Consider the following 15366-nt stretch of genomic DNA (forward strand, 5'->3'; position numbering starts at 1 on the left):
TTCGGAGATTATTCATAAACTAATTTAAAATAATGCAAATGAAAAATTATCATTAAATTTTACGATTTTACATGATAGTAGTGAGTAATTTCACGCTTGATTAACTTGGTTGTTATGCATGGGTGGACAGCTTCATGCGTGACAACTGTGACGTAACAAAACCAACGTTGAAATTTGGAAGACAAATTTTTTATCATAAACGTGGTGATTTGTTCGTTTCTATTCTTTTTTAAGGTAGTTTACGTTCATAAAAAATATTTATGCAAAATGTTGTGTTTTTTTAATGCGTATATAAAACTTTAAGCAAAATTTGATTATTTTGTTGTTAAAACCTGATTTATTTTTAAGGTGCAATATCATTTGTTATACACAAAACTGTACGCTATGCTATTATAAACTGTTTAAAGTTGTACTACCAACAGCAGTATGTCGTGGATTGGAGGACTTAATGACAGTTTCAATCAGATTTCGTCCTTTACTGGGCAAATTGGTGGCCAACTTTCTACTTTCACCAAAGAAGTTCTGGCTGAGGGCGCTGATGGAGAAATTGGTAAATCTGAAGCTTAAACACTTTTTCTTTATATCATGCCAGGTTCTTCTGGTAGCCAAGAGCTGGTTTATTGCCTTTGATAACAACATAATGACTTTATCAAGTGTGATTCGATCTTGGTTGTTATTCTGATATGGTTGTAATATTTACCACTCATTTTTAAGTGCCTTAAAATTAATTTTGGTCTATATCTGAAAACTTATTTGATTGCAATTGCCTTTTTTGTTGTTGTAAAATATTGTTTCGATGTGCAATATTTGCCGCAGTTTCCACCATGGATATGTTTGTACATCCTTGTTCCTCTATTATATTCTTGCATAAAATTGAACATATTGATAAACAAACAATTTTTCCTCGAGAATCTTTGTGGAAATAACAAAAATATTTTTAATGCTTTAAAATTAAAATAAGCATAAAAACAATCATTGCATAATTAATGTTTTTTTTGTGAATTTTTGTGGTAATCCAATTGAACACACAGGTTAATTGTACAACATGCTTTAGCTATTTTTTTGTTGTTGTGGAAAAAACAAAATTTTTGTAGTTGTGGAAATTCAATGTTTTGTTTGAAGCAGCATGCAGTGCATTTATGCAACGTTGTATTATCTGTTGTTAACAGTTATAAATTTGTGCAGATTTTGAAGCAGAAGTACGCAGACTCAGAATGAAGCTTATTGAAGCTGAAGCATTTATTAATGAAAAGGAAGCACAGGTATATATGAATTCACATATTTAGTTTTAAAAGTTGAACCCAGCACTACCAATTTCTTAAAAAGTAAACATATTTGTTTTTTAACTCATCCATATAATTCCCCATAAGAAGTGTTTGTATTGTTGACATAATATTGTCATTGCAGTTATTGTTCTTATTATTTATGTATTTTTTGTTTAAAAAATTAGTTTTGTGTGATTTTTATTGCAAATACTCACTCGACCTCACATGCCATTTAGTTTTGCCTTTATTGCATGTCATTATTACTTGATAGATTTCCAAGTACGTTCAAGCAAACTCTGCACTACAGGAGAGAGTAAGAACAGCGGAACTGGAGGTTGGCAGCGTGTCACATGAATATCAAATAAAACTACAACAGCAACAAGTGAGTTCCCTGGGGATATTAAAGAAGTTTCCACAATAAGTGAAATTTTATTGTAATTTGTCAGATCTAGGGTTATTCCAGACTGGTATCTGTAATGATGTGATAAAAAAGTCATAATTTTGGTTTGTAAGCTTTTGCGATCACAAATCTAGGTTCATTATCTGGGCAGATCAAAATATACAACGTAAGACTGTGTTACAAAATGCAAGGCTGATCAGGTCTATGGTCTAATAGCGCAAGTCTTCATTTTCATCTGGACAACAGCACTCTGCACTTGTAGTACACACGTTATTATAGTCATGTTATTTGCCTGACTAATAGGATAGAAGTTGAAGGGTCAATGATTCCATTGGTCGCTTCTGCTGACAAAGCAATATTGCTGCACAAAGTCCATGTCTACTAAGCACATTATTGTAGCACGGCAGGAAATTTTATGCGAGTTGTGAAATGGTGAAAAAGTTTTCATGCTTTCCCGGATGAATTCAACTTTTCATTATCACAAATTTGTCATGGGATTGCTTTCCAAAAAATGTTCTTGCTCCATTGTAAATGGGATGCATTTCAATTTGTGTTGTTTTTACCGACACTGATGATGTTGTGCAAAATATGAGAAAGCAGCCTGGTTTTAATCTTGGAAAACCAAAAGCTTTCATAAATCAGCCTTTTTTGGCGACATAATGAGAGGAGTTTGCATTGTCTTTGAAATTCTCTACTCTATTTATCACTGATACACAAGTGTATGAGATGTCTTCTTGACATGGAGTTGTTTGAACTGGAGATTATGGATAAATGTAATGATCAAGTTAATTAGTAGCCAACTTACTAGCAGCCCGTTCTCTCCTTTGCGCTTCATATTAGGGTTTGTGCAATTTTTCTGTTCAAGGTTTACCTGCTGTCGCATTTCTAGAAGTTGTGTTAAATTTTCCATGTCATTATTTATTTGTGTGTTTTAGCATTGAAAGAAACAGTTGAAGAAATTACTGAAAGAAACAGGGAGTGTCCAACTTTTAAAGTGGTATATTCTGAACAAAGAGTACACTTGATGGTTATGTAAAGAGTTTCAAGATAATTTGTTTTAGAGGCAGATATGGATAATTACTAGTTAATCACAATAATCTGAGATTACTGCTTGGAGAAGAACAACTTTAATTTTGTGAGGCAAACCGTGGGACGGGAGTTCTTGTCCATTATTGCGACAAGCCAGTCCCAATGGAGGGCATTGTGCAATGGTTTAAAGTGCCCACACTTGAGCTCGTTGAAAACGAATGGTATGACTTTCCACGTGGCATTCTCAACTTTAACGAATTACTGTCTTTCCGCGCGTTGGCGCTAGAGAGTTGTTATGCGTTGTCGGGTCAAAAAATATTCTCTCTTGTTTTGGTTTTAAATTTCAACCCTGGGGCATTTTAGCGACGAAATTTGGTTGAAAAATGGCGACAAAGAAATTTAAATAACAAAATAACTCTTCATGCATCAAGGTGGCTTGAATTTATCAGAACGCGAGGCTGTGACGTCAACTGGAAAAGACTGGATTTTGTTTGGTATGGTTTATTAGTTAACTGATTCAAACAGTTTGTGTCCAAAGGTACGGTTTGCAATAGATTATATCACCGTGTGACTATTGTGCTTAAAGCCAGGTTAAACTTAACTTTAAAAAACCTGTTCCACAGATTTACAGTTTAAGAAAGCAGGTTAGTCTAAAAGTAAGAGAATAAGTTGCCCAAATTGTTTCGTTCCTCTATTCACATGGTGGAGGCATATACGTATATACATGAAAAATCGGCACCAAGTTGTGGTTTACGCTGTAAAATAAGCTCGTACTCTTATATCAAGTTGCACGTGTTTGAAAAGCACTCTGTTTATCATTCCCACCGTCAGCCTAAAAAACGATTATGACGTCAGTAATCATCATGCTTGACTGAGCAGCCTGTCAAGAAAGATTTCGTGTAGAATTAAACGACTTGGAAAGTTGTTTTGTAAATTTTGTTGCTGTAGTAACTGTTGAACAGACTGCGTTAAATTTGCTCGATTCGGTGTGTTTGTAGTCGGCAGGGTGTTTACACAAGCATTGGGCGTCATTATGGTTTGATAATTTTCTGGATAAACAACAAATAAGATGTCTCTGTGGCCTCGTTTTCCAACTCCTATAGAAATATTAAACAGATAAGAAAGTGCATAAACCCATCTCGCGACATGGTGTTTTCAAATCTTGATCGGTTACTGTGCTGGACTCCGAAGTGTTGAATGGAGAATCGCTTTCTAAACTTCAGAATGTACAAGTATTTGCGCATACAAAGTATTCGACACATATCTCTCTTCACAATGCTGGAATAGAAACTACTTTGGTTCAAGCTGATCACGTGACTTTGCCACGCCGCTTCAATCACAAAAAAATCCCTTGTTGAATGTTGAAGATAAAAATCAGTTGAAAAATGACCTCATAATGGTTCTAACAATCTCCTATTGTGATGACAAAGCTGTGAGTTTCTCCCGATTTACTGCCTTTTGTCGAAGTAAGGTTTTTGGGAAAGTTGGCTGTTATGCGAATGAAATGAGATTTTTTGTGCACAAATGTTGAAAAAGCTCTCAAGTAATTCCTTGAGTGCGTTTATTCCCAAAGGACCGTACATTCGTAACACGCTATAATTGTTCATAGATTCCGTATCAAATTCAAAGATAGTTCAAATTTCTCATAAATAATTGGCTGTTGCGAAATAACGACCACTACAGTTTGTCGTTTCTGTTAATTCCACCAACATTTTCACTTCTTGAAACGGATTTTAGTTTTACCAAAGCTTGTGTTGTATTTTCGTTACGGAAGACACGCAAGTTTAGTTATTCCAAAGATTATCCCGCTATACTGCGTTACGAATTCTGACTTCATGAATTACGTATATGTCGGTGGCCAATGTACAGTAATCTGGCTCCAGCGCATCAATTAAACGACACGTAACGCTATTTCTTTGGGACACAGGCCCTTACATTGTGATGACCGAAAGCTCTTGAAACTCTTCGCAACCGTCAAGTAGATTGGTCACAAAAAGGCGGGAAATTTGAATTTTGGCGGTCTTTTACCCCCACACTTCTTGATGGTGGAAACAAAAACCTGAGAACCCACTAACAGACAGACCCGTTTGTGGCGTCCTGTCTCTTGTAACGTAACACACCCAATTGTGACGTGTCAATGAAAGTGTGAAGACACCAGGAACGTTTCATTGCCCCTTTTTTCCCAATGGCAACTTGATACAACACATTGTGTGAGTCAGTTTTTGTGTCCTTTCAAATTATCAGCGTCCATTCTTCTTCGGACAACTTCTGGTGGCTTCGGACAGGTTTGTCTTCATCAACAAAAAGCGCCCAATCGAGTGGGAATTGGGTTAGCCGGATACATGGGGTTGCTCCATTGTAACTTGTGTCATTCGCCGCATCCGAACGCTGGAATTTGATGGAAAATCACACTTTGAAATTTTACGCCTGCGGTTTCTTGTGATGGGAAACGATTTTTGGTCACACGACCTATGACCAATCGAACATACGATATCTATGTGTATTGAGGATGCGGGTTGTGTAACGGTACTTGCTGTGCTTAAAACCGTGCGCATTAACTACACGTATGTTTTAATTCAAATCCACACAACACGTGATCATTTAAACATTCGATATTTCTTCCACACTTGGTTAGCGTTTTAGTAGAATGTGTATTAACGCGTGTAGATTTTCAATTCCAATCCTCGCTCTTTCAACCGATTTGAGTGGCAGCCCTCGTAGTAATAATTCACCCCCAGCTTCCACTTCAATTCTTGCGCGTATTGATTCGATCCACAAAAGTTCTGGAACGTCGCGCGTCGTGAAAAGAGGGGCCACTCGTCCGCGACACGCGACCCTCTCCAACCACTCCTGCAGACCCGGATGTAAAGCTGTTGCCGTGGAAACCGATCGATCGACCGTCGCTGTGGATCCGGATCTTTTTACGAGTATCCCGGATGTTCAACGCACGATTTTCGGCTTTCAAGGGGGGCTTAACTGCCGATTGTGACGTGGTACATTACGATTGTGACGTGGCAATCTCAATCAGGGCAAGATGTGGGCGTGTCCTTGGACAACACTACGTTGCGTAGATTTGACCTACCTGTGTTTGGTTATTTTATTCGTGTGATACCAACTATCAAGTTGCTTCGTTATTCATTGATCGGGAATCAACCAATAGTTTCACCGACAGTAGATCATGACTTGTCTTGGACCCAAATTTATAAAAAAACCGTTAAAACCAATTGACAAACTTTCGTTGTCGTTTACATTGTATCCACTTACATTAAACTTGTTCATGTAACATACGTGTGGTAAGAACAGTTTTATTTATGAAAAAATCCATGTAATCTCTCGTTTCGTCTCAAGGCAGCCTGAAACGTAATTTACTGTCGTGTCAATTCAGCCATTTTTGAAACAATGATATTATGTTATGTTCTCTGTTGTCCGAAACCATTTAGATGCTTATAAACCTCCCAAGACATTAACAACCATGTTCTGTTTTCTTCAATGTACACTTTTGTCTCTTGAAAGTAATCGGCTTCATTGTCTGCGAAACGGTGGTAAAAGTCTTGGGCCAAAATTCTGGATTAGTATCTATGGTGGCTTGTGTGCAGTCAAGCTTGACGATTTGCCACCGAGTGCCAAGGAGTCGTGTTCAAGAAACGTCGCGCGTTCGTCTTTTTTCCTCCTTAAACGACTTACAGCGCGGCGAAAACAGAGCTTCCTCCCCCCCCCAGCTTATCGGCCCGCCCCAAATAGAACACTTGAAATGTGAAGAAAGCCAGTCGTGGGGGCTGCGAAGCGTTTGTAAAATATTACTTAAAGCTTTAATCTCGGCGAGCTGTGAGAGTGATCTGACTGTGGGATTTCTGCTGTTAAAGATTTCACCAAAGTTTAAGTCGTGGAGACACACATGCTTGTGTCAAATTTTCAGTGTGCGTTGGTGAAATCTGTTGATGAGGTTTCTTGGTGAACTTTTTTGTGGTTTTAGATATTGCAATGAGCAGAGTTATTAAGGTTACCTATCTATGTATTTGCGTGGTGGTAAAAAAAGTAAATCACCGGAAAATAAGGTTTTGGAATTCCGGCACGGTTTATTTCGTCTGCGGTCTGAAGGAGCCGATTGTCCCGACTTTTACGTTTGCATAGGTATTAAGATAACCCCTCTATGTACATATACGTAGTCGCACAAGAAATTATGGGAGTATTTAAGTACAGTTCGTTTCCGTTTGTTGTATGACATTGTCAAGAGCGAGGGGAAAATGTTGAATAGTCCAGACTTTCTACGTTTACTCTGTGATAAATCTCTCTTCTGTATCTTGTACATGCAATGAACGGTCGAACGATGATCTGCGTTCTGGTTATTGTCACGTGTCAAATAACTCCAGACACGGTTGGGTGGATACGCTGTTTATATGTTTCATGTAAACGTTGGATTGACGTCAGAGTTGTCACTGAAGTGAGTGATGTGGGCCCCAGTTTACCCAGCCACGCATATACTGGGTTAACATATCCATCGACATAACTGTTGATGTCAGATTGGGAAGTTTGCAATTTACGCTGAGTTTTTTTTTCGGCGAACGTTAATTTCGCGGATTATCAGAACGTTTTTCGTCGGATATCCGCGATTTTTTATTGCGTTAGCTGATTGTTTAGCTAGACCACGCACGGCATTTCATCTGATCTAAATGTTCGGCACATTGCGGGATGCCATACTCATTTAAGTGACGAAAAATGTTAATCGTTTTATAAAGTCGGCATTATGTTGTTTGTGTTTAAATTTTACTGATTATTGCGTCATCACGCACCAATTCTACACATGATAAATTAACTCGTCATGATAAATCATAATAACGTAAGAATTTAACCGACTTTTTACTCTTGTCACACGTTTTACATGCAAACAAAGCTAATGCATGTAGACCCCGTTTGTAAAAAAACTGTTTAAAGTGAAAGATATGCGTTGTGTACCGCATAACTCCACCTCTTCTGCCCAAATATATTTTGCATCATGACGTCATATACCAACTTGGAATTACGGTTGAAGCTAACGAGCTCTCGTTGTTTTCTGTTTTCTGGGAAAACAATTGTTCAGTTTTCCGGTTGAGATCTCATTAAAACGTTCCCTCCTTGAACCGTAAGTTTTGTGACAAATGGGACTGGGTTATGTCAGGTTCATGAACTTGTTTATTTATGTATTTGGCTTCAACGATTGCCTGCAGTTTCTCTCCTAAAATATATTTTTTTAATCCGCTCGTTGCATATATTTTGGCGCACGGATGACGGCTACATATCCAAAAAATGTAAAAATAAACTGTTAGTTTTAGGAAAGACTGCTTTAGGAGTAACAGAAATGCTTTTTAATTTTTATTAAATATCATAAAATACGGCCTAATATGTCCTTCTTCATAGCACTTTTGCGTGCAAACGCATAATTTATTAGTATATTCAATAAATTCATTTAATGTCACGCTGGACGACGGTTTCGTTATTCCAAACCTGCATTTAAACCACATTGTGTTTATTCAACCATTCTCACCCACGTGTCAACTACTGGGCGTCACGTGATCGTAACTATGGTTTTCCCGCGTTTTTTGTAAAAGAAACTTTCGCCTGTTTTGTTCGAATGTTTCAGCCGAGGTTCAGAGCAGATAATTACACATTTCGTAATAAAAAACTAAATTACAAAACGATAAATAGTCAACATTATATGTGTTGCACCTGATTTATTAATCCTGTTGTGAATTTTTATCACAGCATTAACTGGCAAAGTCAAAGATATCTACTGATTGTATCGTTTGTGTGAAAACAAAACAAAAATATTGTTAATTTTATGTGTTTTGTTGAGTGTTGTTGTCCAGCCACGTATTAGCATTGCTTTTTCACTTAATTCTAGGAATGCAAGCGTGCGTGCTAATCTCTAATAAAAAATGTGCTAATTTTGTTTACCCCGTTTTGTTGTTGTTTTGTTTGTAATCTTAACCGAAAAAAAAACAATTGCTGTTTGCCAGTGGCAGTGGGAAAGATGTCCCCCTCTAGCGTAATAATCTTTTTCGGTTGCGAAATCCTCCAACAGCAAAAGAAGCCACTTGAGTAGTTCAGAGCACTCAAACATTCTGAATGATTGAACTGTTCGTTCGGACCCTCTGTGAGCAAACAAAGGTCCCTGTTGCGTCACAGCTCACTGCCCAGCAGACACTTGTGCCAGTCTACCCTGTTATAAAGAGGCGCCAAATGGCGAACCACGTGTACAGTCGTTTCGACGGAGCGCTCCACACTAAAGTCTTTGTGTTTTTAAGCGTGGTTTTACAATCTGGCTCAAAACGCGTTGTACGAAACACGGTCGTATGCTTAGTAGTTATTTGTCGTTGCCGATGTTTGGGCAAACTTGCTTTGAAACACGCATCAGAATTGCAGTGCAGGAAAACGATCTTAACATTCAGGCGATTTTCAGGCTGACTGACAAGCGACGATGTATGTAGATAAAGGGTTATTGTGTTAGATTGCTTTGCTCCTTATGCACTTCTATATTGCTTTGTCGTTTAATTGAGGCGTAAGTTGTGACTGGTGGTTATTCCCTAGGGACACTTTTTTGGCGTTTGAACACAAGCAGGAGGTTGACGAGTCGCGAAGGTTCTCGCTTGAACAAATATTTAGTTATGGATCGCGGGAATTTCACGCGACTTTCTCGATGTCAAGCTTGAAAAAAAAAACAATAACAGACCATCGCGGCCCCTTTTTACGTTGAAAAATATTTCCTTTTTTGTGGTTTCGCATTTAGAAAATAGACAGATAGACTGCGTGGTTGAATGAACGTAGCGTTTCTAGGCCAATAACACGGCTTGCTTTTAGCGCCAGAGCATGGTCACGTGACTCAGTAGGAATGTGGGGGGTTTGTATGTGTGTTCTACCCGAAGCGGCGTGGCGTCGAATTTATTTGCCGACCAGTAGTCCACTCGATATCTCGGTCGCTTCTTGTTTTGAAGGAAACCATTCCCCCTGCGGAGCCACGATCGTCGAACCAAATTGTCAAGCACGTTGCCAGGAAACGGTGGCTCTAACTGGCTGCGTATCTTCGGAAGTTAATTCGCTGTGTTGGTTATTAAGTCGCAGGGCGTTTTGGTAAAAAAACGTTCTCCTTCATTATGCACAAACCTCGTTTATGCGCAAAGCTCTTTAAATTGGGATTTTTTGAAGAAATCCCAAAGAATGTGTTGAATGAATCTTGCTTAAAACCTGCCACAGTTCACGTTTTGTGAATACAGATATTTTCGTCTGTTTATGTCTAAAGAAGGTCGGTTTATTTTTGTGATTTGGTGTCATTTTAAGGGAGAAATCGTGTTGCAAATTACAAATTTGAATTGTTTCCAGAAAATCATAAGTAAATTGAAAAAAGATGCCAACATATCTGATGATGGATTTCAAATTCTTCACGAAGACGACTTCCATCCTCACCAAAGCTCCTCCAGATCCGGGAGGACTTTCTCGGGAGGTTCTACAGATGCTGCGGAGTTTGATGATGTCATAAGTTCCCAGCGAGAAGTAAATCGTTTGTCGTTCGAATTGGCTCGAGCCAGAGAGGAATGTGATCTCTGGAAGAAAAGATCGAGTGGAAATAACGTAAGAACAATCAGCACTTTTCTGAAACAGCAACTGAATAATTTAGTTTTTGTGTTTTTTGGAATTATTGCCAAAAATCTTGCCTTCGAAATGCTGTCCTTACCATTTTGATAGACTTTTAAGTTTTGACCAAGCACAAGTCTCACCAAAATTGTAATTTTTATTTCTTATTTTTTTTATAATTGTATGTGCAGGTTTCATAAAAAAAATATACTAAAAACCATAAAAAATGTTATAATATAGTGTTATTTTATTCCTAAAACAAGAAATTTGTAAAAGTGCAATTTTTACCAATAGAGCTTGGCTTCGATGGATGAAGACAAGACTGCACTTCACAAGAAAATAAAGGTTTGTATTAATAGGAGTTTATTAAAAGTGATATGGAATAATAAATGAAACTTTCATGGAAAAACAATAAGGAATGTGCTTTTAAATTGCTGTGGGTGTTGCGAGACATGTTAATTGTTAAAAGGGATTTTCAGGCATGGTTTGGATTTAGGTTCCAGTAAGTTATTGGTTGTTAAAATGAATTTATTTTTTAACAAAATTTTAAAACTTTGAACTGGAAAGTAGCTGCAAAAAATAGATCCAGATTTACCCAAAATTTCCACACATAAACTCACAACAGTAAAAATGTTTTCATATACTTCATGCATAAACCTAAAATATTTTAGAATTTGAACCAAAGTGAACTCAAAGAAAAAATTGGTATAATTTCTATTTAAATCTAGTAGACATAAATTAAATTACATTGTCACGATACCATTAGAGAGCACACATACTTTGACATCATTGATTCTTTATCTTCATGGGAAAGATAATGTTTGCCTTTTGCACAGTTAATCGTTAAGCCACACAGGCTTGTAAAAGTGAACGCTTCTTATTAGTTACTTGGTTTAACCTTAAATCATGGCTAGAATATATATATTTTTTCTTTCACTGAACAAGAAATGCCATTTTAGATAAAATGTTTGTTTTTAAATATTATTGTTATTTCTTTTTCTGGAAAACTATGGTGTTGAAGGCACTGTTACAACATTTGTGGTAAAGTTCTCCATTTAATAAAAAAATACACTAAATAAGTGAATATGATTTTGGGATATTGCTCTTAAGGCAGGCACAACATTTGTTGCATGAAACTAAATCTTTAAAAAAAAAATTGTTGCATTTTTTAAAATAAAACGCTAAATCCGTTCATGTGACAATTTAGATGCCTTATTTTTTTTCCTTTGTGCAAACACTTAAATCACACAGTGGAGGAACTAGAATTCACGCAGTAGAAAAACTGATTTTTTGACAACCCCACTCAACCACTTGACATAAAATATCCGGCAGTTGATGGACCCGACAGCTTTTATGTGACGATAAATTCTCACAAAATGAGACAATGCCACCTGTGCCATCTAGTCGAGCAGCAGGCTCTCAACAAGCGGTTGAAAAAGCAACAAGTAGCATAACATCGACTCGCACAATCATTAAACCATCATGAAAATGTTGTTACAGTCACACTAGCATAACACTTAAGTATCTCGCAGTACTGCCATATCGATTGTGTCTTGTCAAAGTAGGTTTTTCTGCCACTTGTGTCAATGACTGTCTGCAGTGTTCCCGATACTCACAGCAAATATTATGTCACCCCCTCAGATATGTGAGAAAATGTAGCATTTTAAACAATCCTTATTTTTTGTTTATTGTAACTAAATTGCAACAGGGTATGCATGAGTGTCCTACCAGTGTATCAGTTTTTCAAAACATGGTTTGCTTCCAAAGAATAATAGAGTTTATATACCTGTTAAAACCTATGCTAATTTTCACTTATAACAACATTTCATTATAACATGATTTATAATTTGGGTGGCAGCCTTACGTTGAACGAAGTTTTCATGTAGAAACATTTTAATTTACAAGAAAAAAGCCAATAATGGTGACAGTTGTATTATTCAGCCATCAACAGCCACTAGCTGGACTGATAAGAACTTGATAGGTCGAAACAGCACAGCTGCCTGCAGCTCGCGTAAAATTTTATTATGTTGTTGGCAGGAGTTACAAGACAAGTTGGGCTCGGAAGTTGAAAGATATCAACATGAAATAATTTCACTCCAAGAATCTAATTCCGCGTCAATCAGACAATTTAAGGAAGAGGTATTTATTGACTAGATATCTGTTTTGCATAAAATTATTAAACAAAATGGGGAGTTATTTTAAAGAAATGCGAAAATAATGTGCATCAAATTCTACCTACAGTGTCCTGTTTTTGTTGACTAAGTATTTCGCGAAAGTAAATTTTTCCAAGATTTTGTTTTCATTCTGATATTTGGCCAGAGCACAATAAATTTTGTTTCTTAAGATAATGGTAAGGGTTTTGATGCAAATCAGGTTTTACATAAAATTTTATTATTTGAAGATTCATCACCTTCGATCACATGGTGGCAGTCAAGGCCCATCACATGACAATCTTAACCAATCACAAAAAGCCGCCAAACTTAGTGCTGAGCTTGAAGAACTGAAATCTAAACTGAGAACAAGAGATCGCCAGTTGCAGGTAAACTTGTGTGTGGAATGTTCTTCCCAATGCTCTGCAACCAGCTACACTGCTGTACTTAGAGATGAAGCTGGGTATGCCGTGGTGCGACTTTTCACATTGCAACAGCTGAATATTCGCCATAGTTAATCCAAAATTTATGGCAAACTGCATTTATATATCCATATAGTTATGTTAAGTTTTCCACATAGGGTTAAGGTGTGGCGCCTAATTTTGAAAGTTTGTGAACCAAAGATTCCTAAACCAAAGATTTAAACAAATGTTTGTGAGATGTTTTATGAAGGAATTTTTTTCAGGTGCAAAAAAATAATATCGACGCCCTGAAACAGCAAGTAGACGAACATAGAAATGGTAGGGAAATCGCTGAAAGCAGTTTAAAGGAATCTCTTTCAGAAGCAGAATCTCTACAGAAAGAATGTGTTTATCTTGAAAAGCTCTCAAATAAACACAAAGATGATTTGGAACAAGCTTTGAAAGGTGAAGTTTTTTATAATTGTTTTTCAATAAAGTTCTAAACAGCTTAAACATTTTTCCTTCTGAAACTGGTCATTTGAAGTCATTAGCTGTTGCACTGTTTGAAAACCTGAGAGAAAGGGAGAGGGATCCGTTAGTGGCGTGAAACATGAGCTGAGAACAAGATGGAATCACAATTGAATTATTGTTCTAATGTTTGGGTCAGTGCATTGTGGCACGCTTGTCTGTATGTGTTCCCAATCCATACCTGTGTCTTCTATTCAGCGAGTTTGAAACTTTATACAGTGGAGCTGGGTTTGTATGTTAGGTTACTAAGAGAACGTTGGTGGTTACCTGTCAGTTAGCTTGAAAGATATTTCAGTTGAAGACCAGAGAAGTTTCAAATGTGCAATAAACATCCAAGTAAGGCCAGGTATTCCAGCGTAATAAACCGACCTCTTCTATGTTTACTGCAAGCATTTTATTGAATTTGTTCTTTCTGACTTCTATGAATGTTGGTTGTGACTTTCAACTCAACTTTCTACTCAAACTTTTTGCTCAACTTTCAGTTAGAATTACTTGATTGGAATGTTTGTTGAAATTCATGCAGTTTACAATTTAAAGTGTTTGGCAGTAATACTCAAAATTTTGCAGAGGATTTGCAGAGTTGTTGCAAAATTGTACTAAATTATTTAATGTTTTCTGCAATTTAGTAAAGTTTGTTGCAGAAAAATTTTATGTACAAAAACTGCAATTTAAATTTCTGGGATAGTGGAGACATTTTTTGTGCCCAGATGTAAAACATGTTGTACAGTGTAAGGATGTGTTGGTACGAGACAGACAGGCAGACAGACACTAAGCAGAAGTGGAATGTGTGAATATGTAGATAAGCAGTGACGTCTTGAAATACTTGCTGGTGGTATTGCTATTCTGGCACAGTGAATAGGACCCATGTATTTCTGCCTGCCTTGTCATTTGTCACAGGAATGATTGTATTTAACAGCATATAACTTTTAATATGGTCACACGTCGATAGTTTTGCTGTAACTTGGTAACCAAAGAATTCAGATCCTGTAGAAAAGGTTTTTCTTGCTAGAACTCATTTGCAAAAGGAACTGTGTTCATTTACAATGTTTTGATTTCCAGAAATTCAACGTTCCCTCTTACTCCAGAATGGAGATGAGCTCGTAGATAGCGATAACTTGTCTGTAAGTAAGATAGTTGAAAGAATCAAAAACCTGAAAGAGGACAAAGAAGTCCATGGAACTGATGAATCTTGGAACATCGACAAGTGAGTAAAAGTTTAACAACAAAAACATAAAACCTATTACCTCACTACAAATACAACCAAGGTCTTGCCTGGGATAATAGTTACAGTTAAGAGTGATTAAGGTTCCGAACTGCTTCACATTTGCGTCATTTGCGTCGGTTTGAAATATATTTAGTGACATAGTTTAGTAACCACCGATAAACAACACAGGAAATTTTCTATAGGTCGATCACTGAAGACGACGAACTCAGTCGACCTTTCGCTATCCCTCGTCACATTTCAAAACCCCTCTATCAGAGTTCCCCCCAGGGCAAGAAAGCAGGGGGCGCGGAGGAGAAATTCCTCCTTGTGGACGACAGTCACCATGACAACGGAGACAAGGAGGTGTCAGCGGTGGGTGGGGATTTGACCTTGACCTTGGCCGCACTTCAAAAACAGGTTTGTCGCAGTTGAATATGAAGTGCAAGTGTGAAACTATTTGTTTCATGAAAACTTTTACTTTTCCCTTGTTTTGGATTGTTTCAGGTTTTTATTAAAACTAATTAGTTAAGAAAAATGTAAATCAACAATAATTTAAAATACTTGAAAGTGAAAATGCTTTGGCAAAACTTTTTCCACTGTTGGAGTTTCCAAATAGTCGATATCTATGTTTTAATCAACGTCTTTATGACAGGTTGAAGATTATGAACTCGAGATCGCGCAGTACGAGGTTGTACGCGAGGAGTGGCAAAATGAGAAGGAATCTTTACAAACTATGCTCGATCGATATGAGAATGAACTTGGAGGAAAAACTAGCGAAGAAAAG

The 15366-nt window shown here is 37.2% G+C and overlaps 1 protein-coding gene across 1 annotated transcript in view; it reads left to right on the forward strand.

The window, feature by feature from the left end:
• Positions 1-356: 356 nt before the first annotated feature.
• Positions 357-15366, forward strand: part of LOC145889622 (uncharacterized) — a 31176-nt gene continuing 16166 nt past the window's right edge. Inside the window, exons 1-11 of the mRNA XM_082980607.1 lie at positions 357-550; positions 1186-1262; positions 1537-1647; positions 10048-10296; positions 10594-10644; positions 12337-12438; positions 12701-12838; positions 13135-13315; positions 14438-14582; positions 14786-14999; positions 15235-15366. Of these exons, the coding sequence (XP_082836733.1) occupies positions 427-550; positions 1186-1262; positions 1537-1647; positions 10048-10296; positions 10594-10644; positions 12337-12438; positions 12701-12838; positions 13135-13315; positions 14438-14582; positions 14786-14999; positions 15235-15366 (1524 nt within the window). The 5' untranslated portion in view covers positions 357-426. The remainder of the gene's footprint in view (positions 551-1185; positions 1263-1536; positions 1648-10047; positions 10297-10593; positions 10645-12336; positions 12439-12700; positions 12839-13134; positions 13316-14437; positions 14583-14785; positions 15000-15234) is intronic.

This window comes from Ascidia mentula, chromosome 2, assembly GCF_947561715.1.
Source record: "Ascidia mentula chromosome 2, kaAscMent1.1, whole genome shotgun sequence".
Taxonomy (NCBI): domain Eukaryota; kingdom Metazoa; phylum Chordata; class Ascidiacea; order Phlebobranchia; family Ascidiidae; genus Ascidia; species Ascidia mentula.